The 23474-nt window shown below is 36.5% G+C and overlaps 1 protein-coding gene across 2 annotated transcripts in view; it reads left to right on the plus strand.

The window, feature by feature from the left end:
* The window catches only part of DDR2 (discoidin domain receptor tyrosine kinase 2), a 226853-nt gene that overhangs the window by 29495 nt on the left and 173884 nt on the right, over positions 1-23474 (plus strand). Inside the window, exon 2 of one of the 2 annotated variants that reach the window (XM_074221867.1) lies at positions 1588-1788. In XM_074221867.1, the coding sequence (XP_074077968.1) occupies positions 1588-1788 (201 nt within the window). Of the gene's footprint in view, positions 1-1587; positions 1789-23474 lie in introns of those variants that run through there. The other variant, XM_074221868.1, reaches the window with a different exon arrangement.

The following is a 23474-nucleotide window of genomic DNA, read 5'->3' on the forward strand; positions in this document are numbered from 1 at the left end:
ATTTGTGTAATATCAGTATTAATTTTATTTCAAAAGTTTGATAGAATTCTCATATGAATCCATCAGGACCAGAAGATTCCTTCTACCCACCCATCTTGGTAGTTCCTGCTGTCCTCATGGGTCCTTAAATTATGATCATAGGGTATTTTAACTTTTATCCTAGTTCTACTCACTCACCAAAGAGGCCTCCATAACAGTAGCTTCATACCAGAAGACTGAGATTCATTGATGCCTGTTAGTAGTAGAACTACTTAATTCTTGACTGTTGTGAAAAATCACACAAGATAATAAATAGGGATTCACAGGTAGGGCTTATTAGGAAGTCTAAGATCTTTCCATTTACAATTGGAAGGGACCTTAGAAATCATTTAGCTAAGACCCCTGATTATAATGATTATACTATACATCTATAGTATAGAGGAAACTGAGACTCAGAATGAGTGAGGGACTTGTATCATATAGGTAGTATCAGAATTTTGATTTACCTTCATGTCTTCTGATTTCAAAGTCTAGGTTTGAGTTGCCTAAAAGTTGGATATGAAAAAAATGACTAATAGGTCCATACCTATACCCTGAACAAACCCATTTCCTCTTTTTCCTGACTCCTGGCCTATATCATCAAGAAATAAGCTTCTTTGCCTATAATCTTAGTTTCTACTAAATTTAGTTGAATTTCAAAATGTTTTCAGTTGAACAATTGATTTTTATCAGTATGAACATCCATATATTCAGGTACTTGGATCCTTGCCCCATCTTTCTAACCTATGGGCAGTGGGCACATGGCCTGATGGAAGCCATTCTGCCCAAGGGACTACAGAACTGAAATGCTTGAGATTCCATAGTGAACACTTGGAATGTCATCTAACCCCACCCATTACTTTAAAGAAGGTATTCAGAAAGTCAGTTAAAGAATAAATTGTCCATTGATGCAAATAGAATTTGGAAGTGGCCTCAGAAGTGATCTAGCTCCTTCAACATCTTTTCAGATCCTGGGAAGATAAGTTACTGGCATTGTGTGTGTGTGTATCTATATCTATATCTATATCTATATCTATATCTATATCTATATCTATATCTATGTCTATGTCTATGTCTATGTCTATGTCTATGTCTATATCTATATCATCTAGGTATATATATATATATATACCTCATCCATCTCACAAAGGTACTATGAGGAAAGTATTTTGCATATATTGAAATAATAGAAGTGAAAGTTGTTTTTATTATTATTTTTATTATTATCTACTGTTCCCTATTCAATGGCCTTCACAAATGGCCATTGAATAGGGAACAGTGGATATAATAATGGATGGATTCTCAGGATTCCCTGCTGTTAGGTATAAGTTTGGGGAGTTCTGGCTGTCCTCTTTTCTTCATTACAGTGCTTATAAGTTTACTTTAATCCCATAAATCCTCCCCCCAATATTTGGAGTATTATCTAAGATAATCTATTTTCTGAGGGTTCTCTCTGTGTTTCTTAAGGTATTTGCATTGGATCATGATCTACAGAGATATCCCATATGTACATCAAATGTCGAATGCAAAAAGAGTGTATAAAATATTAATTTCCTTTCTTCTCTCAAGGGAGACCTACAAAAGGGCCAAGGTCTGAGCCCTAGGAAGTCCCCAGAGGTTGTGTCCAGAAGCCACTGTCTTTTCCATTGGGAGTCAGAGAGAGAGAGAGAGAAGGAGAGACAAAGTGTGAAAAGAAAAGCAGCCCATCTGGTCCATCCAGTCACCAAGGATCCATCACAACTCTTTGGAGAATGTTCTTCACCTCTTAATGTAAGTGTAGTTTGTTCTTGTCCCTAGGTTGCTACCTGATCTGAGAGCTCTGCTGTTGGGGTGTGTGTCATAGATGTAATGCCTGATCCTTTTCAGGGATAATACCATTCTCATTTCAAACTAGTTTTCTAGAAAGACTGGGAGCTTTGGAGTCAGAGATTCTGAGTTCTAGTGTCAACCCTGTTACTTAAGTGACTTCAGGAAAGTGAAAATTCTTCTGGACCTCAAAATCATGAAATGTGGATGCTAGACTCAATGTCTTCTGAAGATTTCTTTAGCTCCCTATGGCTTAATCTCTTTAAATGATACTCATACCCTCCCATTTCACATCAACTTTTCTTGGCAGATGTGATATGAGAGGGAAGGGTTTGTAACACCAACATCTAATGGGAAGATGGTGGATCTGTTGGAATTGGAAAAGTAATAGTGAAAATAATTTCTTTGTGAATACCACCCCTTCCTTCCTTCTCTTCTTGCCCTTTCCTATCTTCTAGTCTTTAGGATTCTTGACTCTTGACTAGACTTGGTGCTGAAAGCCTAGAATGGAGTAGCCAAAGGGGCTTTGCAAGAACTATGAAGAGGTGACCTTTTGCTGGAAGCTATGATGATTCCTAAGGTCCTTTGGAGCAGCTTTATGGAATTATGAAGAACTGAGTTTGAATCCTGCCTCAGGGCTAGTCATCTAAACTACTCCAACCTCACTGTCTTTATTTATAAAACCATGTTTTGTTACAAGAACAAATAAGATGAAATTTGTGAAGCATTATGCAAATCTTAAAGGTCCATATAAATGCTATTGTTGTAATACATCTAGAGCTGTTCTTGCTTGAGCTAAGGAATCTATTTCATTTGAACCAGAGAGGATCCGAATTTCATTATTCTAGGGAGGTTCCAACGATTCAGGAAACTCAAGATTTGGGGTGATTCTAAACCTATAACTAGACTAGATAATCTTGTAGCCCTTTGGTTTGAGCTCACCCTGTACTTATGGTTTTGATGCCTCTAGAGCACATTGATTTCAGTCTTCTTTGAACCTTTATAGTACATGACTGGGAGGGCAGATCAAAGAAATCATATAATCCTAAAATTTGAATAAATAGATTTTCATGAGGAAAAACTTTCTTTTTTTTTTAAGGTTTTTCAAGACAAATGGGGTTAAGTGGCTTGCCCAAGGTCACACAGCTAGGTAATTATTAAGTGTCTGAGACCGGATTTGAACTCAGGTACTCCTGACTCCAGGGCTGGTGCTCTATCCATTGCACCACCTAGCTGACCCAGGGGAAAAAACTTTCTTGTTCATTCAGTTAGGTTGTAAATTTTTTGAAGGAAGGGACCATCTGGTTTATTTTTGTCTCTTTCACCAGTGACTGAGCTGATGGAAATAGTCCATGATCAATAAATAACTCTAATGAATGGAGGCTGGAATTGTAGTTTGCAACACATTGTCCTCCCAACAACACTGTGAAGACAATTGTCCAAATATTATCAGTCCCATTTTATAGATGAGGAAATTAAGGTTCAACAAAATAGAGGTATTTACCTTTGACTTTGCCTAGCCAATGTTTGAAAGAATCAGGAATTCTAATTCAGATTTTTTGACTTAATGCTCAATCCGCTCAACCATATGGCCTTTCCTTTGGGTGGGGTATGTATGTGTATGGTGGTTGGGGTGTCACATTCCTCTCTGCTTACTATTTTGAAAAACTCCCATTACATCTCTTCCTGGTGATTATTAATAGTAAAATGTTTGGCAATGCCTTTATGGTTGTGAATGATTTGTAGGGATATTTTGTATGTTTTTGGTTCCCTAGTGTTCAAGACCAAGTAGGAACTTAGTTTTAGCCCTTCATAGTATAAATTTTATATATTAATAATTCATAGCTGTTTAACCACTAACCAAATGCAAGGTTTCTCTATTACAGTTGGAGTCTTCAAACATTATTTGTCTATAAATCACTCTGCTTTACCTTTCAAAGACAATCAGTCTTTGCAGTCCTTCCTCCCTACCCCCAACATGGCCAGTCACAAGAGTGAATCATTTGTGTTGTTTTAAAAATAAACTTGAATCCATATTTTTCTTAGAGAAACAGTGGGGGTTAGTGGATAAAAAAGTGGACTTAGGGTCAAGATGATGGTTTCTAATCTGGCCCTGAAACTCACTAGGTTTTTGAAAGCATCCAAGTCACTAAGTCTCTCTGTGAACCTTAAGCAGTTTTCAAAAATTATGTTATAGATATGTGGGTATTCACACTGGTAAAAAAGAGCTCCTAAATCAAGGCATGCTCTTGTTTTAAGGATTAGTAAAATTCAGGTCTATGCCTTAGACCAACAGGTCATATCATAGATCTCACCCATAATTTTCTTTTATCTAAGGTTGAAAGAATATCACTTTGACTTTAGAGAATAAACTTACTAGATTCTCCTTTATTTAGCTTTTGTAGTTTTTATTTTCATAGGACCATAGGATTGTGGGACTAGAAAGTATTTTTACTATCATTCAAGCCAATCATTTTGTTTTACAGATGAGAAAACTGAGACACAAAGGGAAGAAATGATTGGCTTAGAGTCAATAAATAAGTAAGTTAGAAAGACAGTGACTGAACTGGGATTCAAATTTGTTCACTTGGTATGGATACTAAAGCTTCTATGGGATGGGATAAGATGTAGGAGTCAATTAGAGCATGGACCTAACATTTATAAACCCAGGCACAGAAGTCCCAGTCTTTCCCTGTCTCTCTTTAGGCTCTCTTCTTATTATACAATATCAAAATGGCTCATAAAATTTCTCAGAGGAGCACCACTGTCAACCTTAATTAATCCTCTAAAATTTTTCAACTGTAAACCAGTTTTATTTCATTTATTGAAAACTGTCTTCTTAAAAGCCAACAGTGAGTAGTAGCCTAGAAATGATTTCTTTTCCATGAAAGGCCTTTAAGAGATTTTGGATGTGACTCTCTGGCTTTGAAGTTTCCAGGAGGGAAGTATTAAAAAACAAGCTTGGCCTGGGGTGGTAACAGCTTTGTATGTTTTGACAACCTTAAAGGGATGTGGGAATTGTTTCCAATTATTGGGGACAGATCCGATTCTCTGCTCATTGCAAAATGGATTATGGTAGAGATGATCATGAGACAATATGATAAAATTGCTGAACAAACCTCAACATCAGAGATTGTAGAAATTCTACTGGTTAGGCTATTGTTTAGACTTGGAGAATTGTTTAGACAAGATCAGAATCCAGAACCCATCATTTAGAGAACAGAGAGTTATTGTGGTTGTATTGTTACAGTTAGAAAGAAGAAATACAACAAAGATATTGAAGGATATATATAGATGAAATCCCATTAAATACTGGAAGTAAATAAAAAAGTGAAATTCAGTGTAATAGTTGTTAAGGATAGATGGACACGATTGTTAAGTGTGACAGCCAAGGCCAGATGATTCATGATCAATGGGTGGTGCAGAGGATAGTTACACTGGACTTGGGATCAGGAAGTCTTATGTCCATGAGTTCAAATATGTCCTCAGACACTTACTAGGTGTGTTACCCTTGGCAAATCACTTAACTCTGTATACCACAGTTTCCTTATTTGTAAAATAAGCTGGAGAATGAAATGGCAAACCACTCCAGATTCTTTGTCACAAAATCCCCAAATGAGTCATGAAGAGTTGAAATGACCAAACAATGGTAAGTTGGGGTGAAGAATCTTAAATCTGAATATGGATGACACTGATAAGCTAGAATAGGTTCAAAGAACATGGCCCAGCTTGGTAAAAGACTTTGAGTTCATATCAGATAAGGATTAATTTAGTGAAAAGATCTGTAGCAGGTCTTGGGGTTTGGGACTGGGGCAGGAAGGGAAGAGATAGAATGATCATGGATCTCTTCAGATATTTTAAGGGCTATCATGGGGAAATAGGATTATACTTATTTTTTTGGTCTTAGAGAGCAAAGATAGGCATGATGGGAAATTGAAAAGATGTATATTTAAGCCTATTGGGAAAACAACTTATCATTTAAAAGTTATTGTCATGTTTCCACTTAAAGACTGAGGATTAGGATAGAAAATTTCATTTATAGAAGTGTATTCAGTAAGCCTCAGGTAAAAACAATTGTCTCAGGAATCTTGGCCAGAATCCTAGAACTGTCTCTTAAAATCTACTTTGGGGGTAAAAACTAACTCAAACTGCACCAGCAGCATCTTGAGGCACAACAACCCTGCTTGTGGTGTGGGAGAAGTCTGCTCTACAGTACTATCTAAAAGTGAAATGGATGGTTTCAAGAGATGATGGAATACCTTCTTTAAAGATTTCCAATAGAGAATGGGTGACCACTTGTGGCAGCTGTTCTAGTGTGTTCTACTATGTCATGTGGGCTAGATGGCGTCAAAATTCCTTCTGGCTATCAAATTCTGTGGTTTTGGGATTCATCTAGAAAGTTCTTCTGCAATTATAAAACATGAAGGAGAAACCAGTGCATTCCCCAGAGACTCACTCTAAACAGCTTGGGAAGTAGAATACAGGTTAAGGTCTTCATCAGACAGAGAGTGTCAACCATTCTGCCAGGTTCTGATCAAGGCATCATCATAGCCATAGAAAAGTCCAGAATTATGATTTTTCAATCTTTCTTGAATATACAGACATATTGAACCTCACTTGGTACATACAAAAATGACCTAGATCCTATGGAATTTCATAAAGGGATCAGGGATGCACTCCCTTATGTTAAGCAAAAATTGGTCTTTCTTTAATGTTAGAAAGAAGGAACCTAAGTGACTTTCAAATCTAACCCATTTGGGGGGGGGGGGATTACAACTCACTGGACAAGTAGCCTACTAGGTTATATTTATTATTTATTTATTTATTTGGGGTTTTTTTTTTTTTAGGTTTTTGGCAAGGCAAATGGGGTTAAGTGGCTTGCCCAAGGCCACACGGCTAGGTAATTATTAAGTGTCTGAGACCGGATTTGAACCCAGGTACTCCTGACTCCAAGGCTGGTGCTTTATCCACTATGCCACCTAGCCGCCCCATGCCTACTAGGTTTTGCTCTGGTTATAGGGACGGCTTTCTTCATGACAAGCCTACATCTGCCACTTTCAGCTTTCAGCCTGGTTCTGTCTTATAGTTCTATCATCTGGGCTCTTAGAGAAGTTTGTTCTCTCTCTGCTATTAGATCATTGCCTTCTTTCTCAGGATTGTTATGAGTCTCAGTTTTCTCATTGGTGAACTGGACAGTTTAATATCACCTAACTCATGGGATTTTTTTTTTTTTTTGGAAATCAAATGAGATTATATATATATATATATATATATATATATATATATATATATATATATATTGTTGAACCTTAATGTGTTTTATACATGTGAACTGCTTTTCTATTTCTTATTATTTTGACCTTTGATCCAAGATTTCCCCCTGCTCTATCACCTCTAATGGTTTCCCTGCCTAATAAATACTACTACTACTACTACTACTACTACTACTACTACTACTACTACTACTACTACTATTAATAATACCACATTATACATAAAAGCCCATAGAATTATAGATTTTGAGCTGGGAGTCATTGAGTCAAATCCTCTCTTTTTACAGAAAGGGAAACTAAGGTTCAGAGTTTAATTGAATTGCTCATGATCATATAATTAGTAAGTGTCTGAGCTTAGATTTGAATCCACATCTTTCTAGCTTCTCATTCAGAACCCTATCCACTATACTATGCTGCCTTAAAGGGACATAATTCTATCTTCAGCAGAAACTCCCATAGAAGATAATTAAGTCTTCCTCCCACATCTGCTGTTTACCATAGGCAACCTTATTACTAATAGTTGACAAACAGGGCTGACATCTGGAAAAAGGTGGGTATGTTTCCAATGAAATAGGGTGATGGTAGTGATGACTAGAGAGTCTCTGCACCCCAACTTTCAGAATTTTCCCCTCCCATAGTAATAGTTATAATGCTATTACTCCCAAGGATGTTGCCTCCTTTTCTAAGGGCCTGTCTCTCCTCCTCAAACCCTAGCTGTCTGAATGATAGATTGTCCTATCTCCTGCCACAACCATGTCCATAGTTACACTGTCATCTGCATTGCTGTCTCTCCTTCCCATCAGACAGTTCTCTGTGTTGTCTTGCCTACTTTCCCCTCTAACTCCTTCAGATCATTCTCTATGCCACTATGGCTACCATTGTTACTCTGTCTGACACCTATTCCCCTGAAATTGGTTTTGCCCCTCATTATACCTCTGTCCAAAGACAAATGGGAGGAGCCCAAGGAGAGTCTGTCACCCTTGGAAACTGCCCAGTGACCTGACAGACGGAGAATGAATGCAACTGGCCTGTTTTACAGAGGTTGCCCTCCTTTGCCAACTCCTAGCTCTGGAGAAGCCTCCTTAGATTATTCAACCTAGGCTCAAAGGTTTTAAGTTAAATAGAGCCCAGGTATGGCCTTGGGCACTAAGCTGACCTAGGTGACTCTACCACGTGGCCTGTAGGTCCATTCCCCATTCTGGCCATTCAAAGAAATGTTGAAGGAACCTATCATTTCATGAGACTGTTCCCTTACCCACAAGGGTGAAGAAACAAGTAGCAATAGCAACAAGAAGTGAATGCTTCTATTCACTGTTTGCATTAAGTTTGCCCAACGATGGGGAAAGGAATGTTTGGAAGAAGGGGACAAGATGGTAGGGAGTCTCATCTGGCTTGTATGGAGCCTGGGTTTTCCTCTTGTACCTCTACCTCCTCTCCCAGCCCCCCCATCTCTGAAATGGTCAGACTCAGACAGTGGTATGAGTCTAGAGTCCTTCTCTTAATTCCATCAGAGAACCCCACCGCCTGTCTCTCATTTGGGGTTTCTAAATTACAAAATGATGGCACACTCGAGCTCCAAGAATAACCGGGCACATGGACAGAAGGCAGCCATTCTGAAAGTGGGGCCAAGTGAGAATGATTAAGAAAGGGCGCCTGTGCAGAAGCATCTGTTCCACAAATGCAAGGCCTTTGGGGCTGGGGGTGGGGATGGAGGGGAGGAGAGATGGCTCCATGAGGGGCAGTAGCTGGAGGTTTTATGCACATTACAACATAGTATCCAGGCCTAGAAATCTGAAAAACAGACTCGGAGTCCTGGATCTCCATTCGCTAACTGTGAGACCTTGTGGTCAAGATGCTTCACGACTCTCTTGGCCATAATTCCTTCATCTTTAATATGAGGCATTTGGAATAGAAGATCTTTATGATTCCTTTCAGCGCCAACATTCTATGACCTCATCTCTGAGTCAACCAGAGGCAAAGTGGTGCATGCTCCATGAAGTGTATCAGAGTATACAAAGGGAACTTTACCTCCTTTTTTTCTTTACTTCTCAATTATACATAATAAATACTTAATAAATAATTTTTCATTCTTGGATTCATTCCCTCATCATCACTAGGCTCAAATGTGATAATAAACAAGGAAGCATCTTACAGATTGGAATGTGTTATTATTAGAAATAAAGAGGCATCTAGTTGGAGATTGTACTGGTTGAAATTATTTTCCAGTTCTCTTCTCCATAACATCCTCAAAGAAGTATTTAGCACAAAGCCTGAAATGTGATAAGAGATTACATAGCAATTGTTGATTGCTTGATAATTGGGATCTCTATAGCCCCCAGAGGTTTTGATGCCCAAAGATTTGGACCTGATATTCTATAGGTCAGCTAGGGGTGGTCAATTGACTTGATTATGGTCTGGATTGTGAGTTTGACTCCAAGAAAAAAAGGAAAGGAGGGGAATACATGATTATTTAATTGTCTTCTATGTGCCACCTAGATTTACAAATAATATCATTTGATCCTCACAACCCTGTTAGGCAGGTGATCTGATCTTCATTTTTCAGTTGAAGAAACTGAGGCAGTCAGAGATTGGGTGACTTGTCTAGGAACACACAGACAATAAATTTCAGTGATTAGATTTGAATTCAGGTTTTCCTGGCTCCCGGACCAACACTCTATTTTGCCACCCAGTTAAGGCTCTTAACCTCATGGTCACCTGTTTTTATTATCTTTTAAATATAAAGCTAGATAGTTCAGCAGATACAATCCTAGAAGTCAGGAAGACCAGATACTAGCTAGCCATGTGACCCTGGACAAGTCACTTTATATTAGTTTGCCTTAATCCACTAAAGAAAGAAATGGAAAACCTTTCTAGTATCTTTGTCAAGAAAACCTCATAGATGCTCTTGGCATGTTATCGTCCACTTGGTTGTGAGAAGCTGCGGATGACAACAATAACAATCTTACTGAGTTTTTTTCCTCTTGCCTTTTTGTTTCTTCTACCCTGAGAACTAGGAAGATAAGAATACAGAACTCTCTGAACAAATTCTACTACCAAATACAGCCCAGAGTCTTGTATCTGAATTGATTTGGCTCAATTCCAGTTTAGAAACATGAAAATCTGGATACTGACGTAATGTGTCTGGACTTTTTCTGACTTAGAAGCAGCTGGAGAGTTGGACATAGTGGGGAGCCACTCTATTATGTCATACAGACTAACCATAATGATAGTTCTTCAACTGGAGAGGCAGAGCTGGAATGAAGTGGGAGGGGATGGAGAGACCTGTCAGGTAAGAAGGCAAAAAAGATCAGGGACCTAGAACAATCTGGGGAAAAGGAGAATCAAATGACCATGATTAGTCAATAGAATTTCTCAATCAATTCTAACAAGGCTACTTTCCTGCCCAAAGTTTGAGGATTTCCTTAATACCTTTTTTGAAAAATTAATTTTATTTTTAATTTGTGGAATAAAATAAGCATTTCTATAACATAGTATAATAAAAAGATGATTAGCCATGAAACTGCAAATCTATCATATACAAGTTGATATTTCTTTAAATACATAATTATTAAATTATTAAATGCTATTTCCTTAAATAATGATAATATAATCTAAGATTTAAAGCCCTCCACAATATAATTCTTCTAATCTGCCTTTCTGGTTCTATTTCATTTATTCTTCTTCTTCTCCTTCACCATGATCCAGACAAAGTGGGCTTGTTTCCATCACTGCCTCATTCACATCAGTCTGTAAAATGGTTTCTCTTTATCTTTACTCCTTAAAATTATTTTCTCCCTTGAAGGTTCAACCTAGGTGCCATGTTTTCTGTGAAAGTTTCTTTACCTACCCTAAATGAAAGTAGTGTCTTTCTCCTCAAATATGCCTATAACAGTTTGTTTTGATCTCCCTTTTGAATCTGTCAATAATTAATTAAAATAATTTATTAAGGCTTCCTATATGCCAGACATTATGGCAAGTATCTATCATATTATTACATATCTTTATTTGTGCATTTGTCATATTCCTTCCCCAAACTCCTTTTTAGATTGTAAGCAACAATCTATATAGGAGAAGCAAAGTAGATGAAGAAGGCATTGTCCAGAGTCTGACATGTAGTTCAATAGGTATCTTATTGAGTTGGCCCATCAGTATATACATTTATCTTGGATACATACCATAAATAGACAGTGAACTTAGCTATGCAAATAGAGACAAATTTTTGAGCACCAGCAATATGCAAAGGCACTGTGTTTACAAGAAAATATAAAACATGACCCCCCTGCCCTCAAGATGCTTACAAACTTGTTAGGGAAATCTCTTTCTAAGGACTTTTCTTAGCTTTAACATTTTATGATTTGGGAAATTTGGGAACCTTTCATAAAGTCACTGTCCCTGTAAAAAAGAACACTATATTTAGAGTCATAAAAGATGGGTTTGAGTTCCAACTTTTTAGTTACTAGCCATGTGAGCTTGAATAACTTATAGCTCTATTTTTGGCCTCAATTTCTACATATGTTACATTAGGAAGTATGATTGGATGATTTCTAAGGTCCCCCCACACATGTTTTAACATGTACATATTGCCAAATTTAGAACATGGTTCCTGTTTCAGGATGCAAGGATCTTTGGATGGCAATCTATCTCAAAAGGCCTTTCAATTCTGGTGGCCTTTCCTTATTTCATTTTTTGATACCAGTGATGGAAAAGTTCTGACAGATATAAATACAGAGGGAATGATAGACCTAAGCAAAAATGTAATTTAGGTCAATTTTGTTATTATGATCTACCCTTTCTCATCAGTCCCTATCTTTTTACTTTGAATGGATGAAAAGCATTAATATAATATTCAGCATGTGCTAAGTGCTGGAGATATAAAGACAAAAGTGAGGAAGTCTTTGGTCTCAAGGAATTTATATTATAAGAAGAAATAGTATGGTATAGCAAAGGAAGGAAGTTTTGATATGAGAAAATACAAAGACTGTAAATAAACAATAGAGCAGTCAGTTGACATACCTTTTTCAGAGAAAATATTAGTGTTGATTTGATTACAGTTCTCAGAGTAAGAGTTGAAAGAGGGAGAGGTGTTGGGAGAAAGACATACAAATTGGTAGAGTAGACAATGACCAAGATAGTGACCTGGGATCAACCTGGGTTCAGGAAGTACAAACTTGAGTAGTTTAAGTCTTTCAGGGCATGTCCCTACAGATACAATTTGAATGATGAAATTTCAACACAAGTAGAGTGGGAAATTGCCAAGATGAAGAAAAATGGTTCAAGGAGAATTCTTTGCCTTGAATTCTAATAGAATTATAGAAAATTATGTAAAGGTCACTTAGGGAAAAAAACCACTTTTCAAAACATGAATATCATCATACTGCCCCTGGCTACATAGGGTCCTTTAGTGTGGAGCCCAACTTTATTTATCTTGGGCAATGGCCCATAGGCTGGTCCTGTCATGTGAAAAGGGGGGGGGGCTAGAATTGCTTTGCTTGGCCCTATAGTGGGTCTTAGATAAGAAGGAGGGAGATTTCAGTGAGGTGCAAGTGCAACGTCTGTTTTTAGCACAGATATGGTTACTGTATAATAAACTCCAAATGGAATGTTGTGGAAAAAAGTTTGATACTGTTCTTTGGAGGAGTCCAAGTTGCAATAATCACTTTATGAAGTAGATATCCTTATAGAAAGAAGGACAGTACATGTTTTATCTCTTTATCTAGGAAGATCTATGAGATAAATCATGGGGAAGTCTGAAAGAAAGAAAGTGAAGGGAAACTTCTTTCTTGTGAGATATTTCTTAACTCATGTTATAAAACATTATAAAGAGCATTCTATGAGGAGTCTGTAAGTAGTTGGCAAGTTGCAGTATATTCTGGAAAGTTTGCTTCCTGTGAGGGCTGAAGAGAGGATAATGAAAAAAAAAGAATAATATAACTTATTTCCTGAGAGACTGAATTAAATTCTTGTCTCGAAGAGAAATGTGAAGAGGATTTTGGAGAAATTTTAATCGGTATCTGGAATAAACTGAATGATGAATTGTTTCTGGAAGTGAAAAGAAGTCAGCTGCTTGTATGATGGAGATTTTGAGGTGATTATAGCTGTGATATTTTCATAGGTAAAATAATACAAATAATTATTGCTACTTTCATTTTACTATTGATTTCTTTTATTAATATTTACAATTACTACTCAATAGGAGACTAATGTATTATATATATTTATGTACTTAATACTAGAGAAGGAAGTTTCTTCTATTTTATTTAATAAATAATATGAATTGACTTGTAAGTTTGCAACAACTGATTAATTGATGATAAAGAGGTCACAATGTTATTAATTTGGGAAAAAACCCTTTCAAATATACCCTTGGATTTCTCTGGAACACAAAAAAAGATTAAATGTGAAAAAGGAATCAAGTGGGAAGTTGAGAGGTGACCTACAAGTGAGTAGAGTCAATTACTTTAATATGTGGGGGGAGCTAGTCTGGAATTTCTGCATTTTTTCCTGCCTTTTTCATAGCAATTTTCTCACAAAATCTAAATGCAAAATAATTGGATATCCTGAAAATAACATTGTCTGTTTTACCATCTCATTTTACTCATATTGACTATTACTTCATTGTTATTTTATAGATTTAATTATATTGATTAATTCAGAACAATTGATTTGATAAATATAAATTTTTGTTATCATTATTAAAAGTAGAAACTGAAAAGTTTAGAATATAATGTTTTGGACTGGAAATTTAGGACTTTTAAAGACATTATAAGTGAAAAAAGTACCAATAAAAATTGGGAGATTATGAGGCTACTTATAATTACATTTAACTGGAGAGTCAACTCGATATTTTGTGAATTATCCATTCCACTGGATCATTCAAAAATGTCAAATACTTTAATAGTAGGGAAAAATACCTGGGAAATGATTTACAGATTTCTTACTGAAAAGGAAAAAATGACCTAAATTAAAATGAAACATTCATTAGGTTTCCATGTCCAAAGAACCTATGAGATTTAAGAATTTATTTTTAGGGTTTGAATGTTACTATTGTGAATTTATAAGGAATTATGCTTCTATTGCCAAACCATCAAATAATCTTACTCATATTTATATGAATGAAGAGAAACAAAACAGAAGATCAGGAAAGACCTATACAAAAAGATGTTTTGAAGTCATTTGAAGATTGGAATTGAGAAATAAACGTAAATAAGTTTTAAAATATATGATCTGTAGTCTGACATGAATACCAGCATTGGCCTCTACAGAAATATTCAAGCCTTTTGTTTTATGTATAGATGCTGGCTTGAAAGTTTTAGGAGCAGCATGATACTCAGAATGATGGTCACCAGAAGATGATTGTCTTTATCAGTAGATGACTTAGGTATAGTGAGATTCTCTATCCCATTTAGGAACTGAAATTCTTGACTTTCAAGTATTTTCAAGTACAAGTAAATAATTCAAAGGTCTTTTCTATAAACCATGGAATAATCTTACTCATATTTATATGACTGAAGAGAAACAAATCAGAAGGTCAGGAAAGGCCAATGCAAAGAAAAATGTTTTGAAGTCATTTGGAAATTGGAGATTGAGAAAAAAATGTAAATAAGTTTTAAAAAATATGATCTGTAGTCTTACATGAGTACCAGGATTGGCCTGTATAGAAATATTCAAACTTTTTGTTTTATGTATAGATACTAGCTTGAAAGGTTTAGGGGCAGCATAATTCTAAAAATAGAAGTTGATTGTCTTTGTCTGTACATCATTTAGAAATTCTCTATCCCACTTATGAATTGAAATTTGTGACTTTCAATTACTTTCAAGTACAAGCAAATAATTCAAAGGCTATTTCTATGGAGTTAAATTTCATATTTGTAGTAATATAATCCCCTGACATCTTTTAACTAGTTTAAAGATGAGGGTAGTAGCATTGGCCAATTATGAATTTAAAATGTATCAGTAGCTAGAAAAAAGTAGAGAGGATGCCAATACTTTTTCTTGAAGGTATAGTTACTGTAAAAGGACCAGCATTTAAGAATACCCTAATGGACCAACTGATATAGCACATATTTTTTTTCCTTAGGTTTTTTGCAAGGCAAATGGGGATAAGTGGCTTACCTAAGGCCACATAGCTAGGTAATTACTAAGTGTCTGAGACCCGATTTGAACCCAGGTACTCCTGACTCCAGGGCCGGTGCTTTATCCACTGCGCCACTTAGTTGCCCTGCACATATTTTTTTAATCCATAAAGGGATGATGTAACTTTTAATTCAAAGTATATCTCTATCTCTATCTCTATCTCTATCTCTATCTCTATCTCTATCTCTATCTCTATCTCTATCTCTATCTCTATCTCTATCTCTCTCTATCTCTATATCATCTATATCTATATCATCTATACCTATACCTATACTTATATCTATATCTATATCTATATCTATATATCTATATCTATATCTATATCATCTATATCTATATCTATCTATCTATATATATATATTGCATCAATTGTTGCTTGGACCTTCTAATGACAATACTCAAAAAAGGAGTAAAAGCTAGATATGTGGTATCTAAAAATCAAAGTTCATATCAAATGGAAATATAGCCAAAAATGAAAATTTTACCAGAGAACATGCTAGCAATGTATGTTAATGAATCTTTCTTCATTAAACTGATCCTTTTTTCTCAGTTGTGTTTGAGTGATTGGTAGGAAGAAGAAGCAAATGTTTGATGAAGGACCACAAGAAGTTTTACAAGCTAAGAAACAAAATATTAATACTAAAGGACTCAACATAATCCCCAGGAGATATTCTAAGAGACAAAATAGAATACTAGGCACCATTATTATAATTTCCAAAAGTGCTGTCAAGAAGTGGTTATATGATAAGCAAGAGCCTATGTTCATCAGAGCTCTGTGTGATGACTTTGGAACAAGGGTCAAGAGAGAACATATTTTACTGACCCAGGAGGACTGCTCAGGTTACCAAGTGCATGCTCTTGTTTGTCCAAAATAAAGTGCTACCAACTTATTTGGATAGTATAAGCTTGAGCAAAACTTTGGAACTTGTCCTTTTGGTTTTTTTTTTTGTTTGTTTTTTTTTTGCAAGGCAAATGGGGTTAAGTGGCTTGCCCAAGGCCATACAGCTAGGTGATTATTAAGTGTCTGAGGCTGGATTTGAACTCAGATACTCCTGACTCCAGGGCCAGTGCTCTAGGCACTGTGCCACCTAGCCACCCCAGAATTTGTCTATCTCGATTGTCACTGGAAGGACATAGTAAGAACATAAGTCATGCTTTAGTAGTGACTGATTATTTCACAGATATGCATAGGCCAAAAAGCTTCAATGGTTATAAAAAGTATTGTGGACAGTGGATAGAGTATCAGCACTGGAGTCAGGAGGACCTGAGTTCGAATCCAGCCTCAGACATTTAATAATCACCTAGCTGTGTGACCTTGGGCAAGTCACTTAGCCTCGCTGCCTTGCAAAAAACAAACATAGAAACAAAAAAGTATTAAGGACAAAGTACATTTCAGTATAGTTTTTTCTGCAGGGATTCCTTCTGACCAAAATGCAGACTTTAAGTGCAAATTACTTTAAAGACACGTTAGTTCCTCCCCTCACCCTAGGTAGGTATAGGACAAAGTACATTTCAGTATAGTTTTTTCTGCAGGGATTCCTTCTGAACAAAATGGAGACTTTAAGTGCAAATTACTTTAAAGACACGTTAGTTCCTCCCCTCACCCTAGGTAGGTATAGGACAAAGTACATTTCAGTATAGTTTTTTCTGCAGGGATTCCTTCTGAACAAAATGGAGACTTTAAGTGCAAATTACTTTAAAGACACTTTAGTCCCTCCCCTCACCCTAGGTAGGTATTAAGATTTCAAGAATATCTTCCTCAAGTAGGCCCAGCACCTGAGAGTTTCAACTGAACATTTATGAACTTGTTGGGAATGCTAGATACGGAAAAGAAATCTCAACAAAGCCATATGTGATATTTCTAGTTCATGTATTAAAAATATAGAAATGAGCCTCATTTGGCAGAAATTATACTATAGGTTTTTCGACCACATATTTTTAATGATGAGGCATAAACCACACCTACCAAGTGGCATGCTTTGGAATCTTGGAGGATGAAAAGGAAGTAGCTACTCACAATCAACTCATTTTTTATTTTTTATTTTTAGTTGAGAGAGAACTTAAAGAAAGCATTCCAACTAGCTATGACTTCAGCTCCAAAAAATTCTAACAGAAATGAACAGTTTCCAAGTTAGTTATCCAAAACTACATGTAGGTAATAAAGTTTTACTGAAAAACTTTGGGATTCAAGGAACCCATATGCTTAGCTAATAGTTGGAGATATACAAATTTTCAAGTTGTTGAGAGCCTGGGCAAATTCTCAATGTATAAAATGACAGCAGAAAGTGATGATAGTATGATATGTCTATACAAACAATTCACAGAAACTTTCGATTGAAAAGCTGAGGAACAAATGGAAAGTAATGAACAATTAGTTAAGGGACTTCAAGGAAAAGAAATCATTTAGCATTTATATTTAGACAGTTAGTTACATATGGAAAAAATTCTTATAATTAGAGTGATTTACAATTGAAATGGATTTTCCCAGGAAGCAATTTTCTAATCACTGGTAGTTCTCAAGAAGAGGTTGAATGACCACTTGTTGGGGATGCTACAGGCAGAATTCATACTTGAGGTCAGTTTTGAACCAAAGGATCTGAATTCCCTTCCCATGCTAAAATTTCTGGATCTTGTGTCTACTGTCATTGCCTCCTGTTTTCACCCCAGATTCCTCAAAAAAAAGTTTCAATTTTGAATTCCATTTTCCCAAGACTGTGTCCACCTTTCAAAGTGATAGCTAGCTGAGTCAAGATACTATGTATCTTAAAGTGTTAAAAACTTCTATTTTTCTCTAGCTTGCTAAAATGTGGATTTTTATAAGACTCTTCTGGAACCAATGTCTTAACCCAAACAAGTGGGTGTGGTGGTAGGAAATATAAGCCATAGCTTGTGAATAGAAGAGATGTGTTGGACCTTCCGGTACCCCTTAAATGTTATTGCATATGTAGCTGCTTGTCCTATCTCCTTGGCCACAGTCCTGGCCTGCCATGAAATATCCAGCCTCCTAGATAGGTGGGAAGTTATGACCAATATAATTCTTCTTGGAAATAAAAGTTAGCTAATGAATCCAAAGAAATATAATCAGAAACACACGGTTGGGTGGGGGTGGAGGAGAGAGCAGGAAAGCAACAGGAAGAATAACAATTAATTCCTTTATTGCAAAACTCCTTCACTTTCCAGAGGGCTGGGCAAGGCTACAGAAGTCATAACATTACCATAGGCAGGGAGTCTGGCCCCGAGGAAGGAAATTTTTTAAAAAATGAAATTCCCATTGGAAAATCACCTAACTAATGATATCCACAAGGCTAGGAAATATAATTTGTAATCCACATGATCAGAAGACATGGCAGAAAGCAGCCATACTTACTGAGAGTACTAGAAGTGAGGATACTCTTTAAATCAAAGGTGACTCAAAAAAAATAAATTAAAGGTGACTCAGTACTGTTTTAGAGTATCACAAATTTTTTTTAGAGTTGGAAGGAACTTCAGGGACCATCCTATATACTACAGACCTAAAAAATAAATTATCCCTGGAACATACCCAAGAAAGTGGTCTTCTAGTATTTTCATGAAAACTTTTAATAAGTAGATACCTCCCCAAACAGTTGATTTCATTTTTGAATGGTTCTAAATGTTAAGATGTTCTTTTCATTTGCAAATTCTAATTATTATTCTTGGTTCTACTCACTGAGGCTACATGGATCAAGTGTCCTCTCTCTTCTAAAGGTATTGGATAGTTGGTATCACTAATATCTTGTCTTTCTAGCACCTTCTTAGGGCTTGATGATATCTGGCACTGCTCAATCCCATTTACTCATGCCATTCACATTTCAAAAATGAAAGAGTACTTTAGTTTTTAAGGACCATGGCAACAAGAAGCAAGTGTTAAGAGATAGACGATATATAAAGTCAGGAGACCATTAGGAGATATCACTGACTTCATAATTCAGAGTTTTATAATGCTTTTAAAATTAATAAAACATTTCCCCCATTTTAGTCTGTAGGCTAAGTACTGTCAGTATTATTGTCTCCATTTTACAGATGATGAACCTCAATCAATCAATCAATCAACTTTTATTAAGTGCCTACTATATTCCAGGCACTGTCCTAAGCTCTGCAGGATACAAAAAAAAAAAGACAAAAGAAAGCCCCTGCTCTCAAGGAGGCTAAAGGCTCATGGAGGAGACAAACATGCAAACAAATATATGCAAAACAAGTACTATAGAGAATAAATGGGAAATTGTCAACAAGGAATTAAGAGGGATTGAGGAAGAAGATGGGACTTTAGTTGGTACTTAAAAGAAGTCAAGGAGATCAGTAGTTGAAGTAGAAGAGTGAGAACATTCTAGCCATGAGGGATAGCTAGGGAAAATACTTTGAACCAAGAGTTAGTTTCTTATTAATGGAATAGCCAAAAGGCCAGCATCACTGATCAAAAAATCAGAGGATAGATATGAGAATCGTTAGCAGTAGTATATTATTTTTAGGTTTTTTTTTTTTGCAAGGCAAATGGGGTTAAGTGGCTTGCCCAAGGCCACACAGCTAGGTAATTATTAAGTGTCTGAGGCTAGATTTGAACTCAGGTACTCCTGATTCCAGGGCCAGTGCTCTATCCACTGCGCCACCTAGTTGCCCCAAGAATCATTAGCAAAGAGATAGTAAAATCATGACAGCCACTGATATCACCAAATGCAGTATAGAGGGAGAAGAGAGTCCAGGACAGAACCCTAAGGAAAATCTATGGTTACGGGCATAATCTGGAAGGAGATCCAGCAAAGGAAAGAAAGGAGGTAGATACATAGAAGGAAAACCAAGAGACATTGAGGTCCTGAAAAGCTAGAGAGACAAGAGTATCAGGGACAAGAGAGTGATCAACAGTGTCAAAGTCTACAGAGAGGTCAAGAAGAATGAGAATTGCGAAAAGCTCACTGAATTTGTCAACTAAGATAACATGAAAAACTTTGGGGAAAGAGGAATTTTGGGGAAATGATAAGGTCAGAAACCAGGTTGTAACAGGGCAAGGAGAGGGTAGTAGGAGAAAAAGTAGAAGCACGTATTGTAAATGACTTTCTTTGAGTTTAGATATAAAGAACCTGACTCTCACATGGTCACTCAGCTAGTATTAGAAATAAGTATTCAAATCCAAATTGCCTGACTCTAAGTTGAAAATGTTTCTATGATATGCTTTGCTTCCATCCCGAAGACAATGAATATCTTTATTTCAGTTTTTCAAAGACCTCTCATTTCTTAGGAGCAAGTATTCCCTTAACCAATGAAAATCTCTGTCTTTCAATAAACATGATCAATCAATAAATATTTTTTGGGCTAGTCATTGTGCTAGGGTTACAAAGAAAGGTAAAAGACACTATCCTCTCAAGGAGTCACAGTGTAACAGGAGAAGATAACAGGTAAACTATGAGGAAAAACAAGTAAAATCAGGGTCAATTGCAAATAACTGAGTGAACTTATGGGGAAGACAATATATTAAAAACAGGAGGAGGGAAGGAGAAGGGAGAATGGTAGAGAAATGGGACAGTTTAGAGCACAGCAAGGAGAGGACTAAAGGAGTGAGCATTAAGGATGAATCAGGAAAGGCTTCTTGTAGGAGACTTGCAGCTGGGACATGAATGAAACTAGAAAGTGTGGAGATGAAGATGGAGATGGTCTGCATCCCATTCATCTGCTATTTTAACAAGTATTTGTTAAATGCTTACTCTGTTTCAGGACCTATGTTAGTTATTGGGAAGCCAGAGTCAAAAATGAAATAGTCCTTTGTTAGGGACTGTTGTATGTGGGAGCATTGTAAACTATCATAACCTGGTGTCCTTGAGCACTAAAGCTTTGTTTTACTAAGTGCCATGGTAGTGGGAGTAGATTAGAAACTAGGGAGGTATTTAAGCAGACTTTGTCTTCCTTGTCTCCCATCCCTTTAAGGCTCACCTGGGGAAGATTGAGGGAGTCCAGAAGGGACTCAACAGTCCTTACCTTCAAGGAGTTTATATTCTTTGGGGAAGATATGATGTGCATGTATATGGGTGCACAAATATATTTATGTACACATATTTATATGTATATATACATATTTCATTCAAAGAGTAAATACAAGGTAATTTCTAGGAGTAAGGTAAGGATGATAGGACTTGGGGAAGATGAGGAGAAATATTCTATGAGCAATTGCATTTGAATTAAACTTTATAAGAGTGAGGAATTCTATGGATAGAAGTAAGGATGAAGAATGAGGATGAAGTGCATCCCATGTTTGTACAAAAGAGATGAAATATGGCCTGTATGGAATAGAAAGAAAAGTAGTTTGGTTCAAAGGAGAATGCATGAAAGAAAATAAAAACCTAAGAAATCTGGAAAGGTAGCCGAAAATCCAAGAGGTTATTTAATAGCTAGAAGAGGACTTTATTTGGCTTGGTTATAAGGATCATATCATGTGGGGTGGAGTTGGATAAAGTTGGCATATTGTTTTTCAGAAAAAAAAAATCATTTTTAGCCAAAAAAGTCCTAGATTATTTTAAAAACAAACTAAAGCTGAAAAATCCCTTTCCCTGAAAGTATTTAATTGGAGGCTGAGTGATCATTCATTAGGAATGTCATAGATGGGATTTCTGGTGCAGATGGTAATTATACTGTATGACCTCGAAGGTTCCTTTCAACTCTAAGACTGATTATATGAAAGACTTTTCCAGTATGGTTTTGTTTTTGTTTTTTAAAAGACAGCTTAGAAATGATTCTATCCTAAGCCAAGGAGTTGGTGACCTCTCATATCAAAGAATGCTATACCCGGAAAGAGCCTTAGTAATCATCCAGTTCAGAGGGTCAGTTGGATCATGAGTGCCTTGGGTCTGGCTTGGACTCAGACTTTCTTGGAACAGATTCAGACTGAAATCCTGGGCTGGTTCCATGGTACACCATTGTTTTAAGGCACTGAATTTCCTAGTACTACCTCTCACCTGAATAGAGAGGTAGCAGAGTACAGAATAAAATAGAGTTGGACTTGGGAGTCAAGAGACACAAATTCCAGTCCTTTCTTTTATTTAGGTCCCAGTTTACTCATCTATAATAATATAAGAGGTTAGATTTGTTGATATCTAAGATCCCTTTAGCTCTACCATTCTAAGATTCTATATTGCTGTTATAATTAACCAAGAAAATCCTTCCTGCAATAAAGTGGAAAAATTAAAAACCTAGGAGGGACCTCAGTTGATCATATAAGTTGTCCATTCCCCTTACCTGAAAACAGGACAATCCCTAAAGTACCCCAAACTACTTCATTCCTGCTTTGAAGACCTTCATGGGAGGAGAAATAAAACATCTGGCTTGGAAAACAGCACCACCAACCAGTATGTTGTAGGAATAACTGTCTGCCTTACTGAGAGCACATGGCTCCATCCTTCTTAGGCATCTCTGTCTTCTGTCTGATTTATCTGTTTTGGAGAAAGAGAGTAAAACCAAATGCTTTTTAGGACAATATTATTGCAATTATAAGGGTAATAATACATTTCTTTTGTAAGTACTTAATATCCACAAGGTCCCAGAAGGGACCATGAAGGTCATTGAATCAACTCCCTCATTTTAGAGTTGAGGAACCAAATAGGTAAATAGATAGGTAGGTAGAGACAGAAAGATAGACAAATATAGAGAAAGATAGACTGACAAATAGACAGCCAGAAAAATAGATAGACTAATAAGATAGAAAAATAGATACACAGCAGGGAGATAGATAGGACAATAAGACAGAAAGACAGATAGAAAAATAGAGGCAGATGGAAGATAGAAAGATTGACAGATAAATAAAAAGTTAGACAAATAGGACATTTATTAAATGCTTACACTGTACCAGCATTTTATTAAGTGTTGGAAATATAAGTATAAGCAAAACAAAAGAAAACCCCTGCCCTCAAAGAACTTACTTTCTGATGAAGGAAGACAACATAGAAAAAGGTAAGACAACATAGAAAAAGGAGCTGAAAAGTAGGGGGAGGGAAGTAGAAAATATGCATTTAGTGGGGAATGAAAGAGAAACCCAGTCAGAAACAGAACAAGGTGATGATTGAAGGAAGGAGCATTGGCTGGCTTGGACACTTCCTCAATTCCACTGAAGCATGGGGCCCACTGGGCAGGGGTCTCTTCCAGGATGAGAAGGTGTTGAATATGTAGATGTCCAGAGTTAGGTTTGGAACACCTAACAGAGATGTCAAATACTTCACAGAGTTATTCAGGTAATGAATAAGTGTC

Source organism: Macrotis lagotis, chromosome 2 (genome assembly GCF_037893015.1).
Source record: "Macrotis lagotis isolate mMagLag1 chromosome 2, bilby.v1.9.chrom.fasta, whole genome shotgun sequence".
Lineage (NCBI taxonomy): Eukaryota > Metazoa > Chordata > Mammalia > Peramelemorphia > Peramelidae > Macrotis > Macrotis lagotis.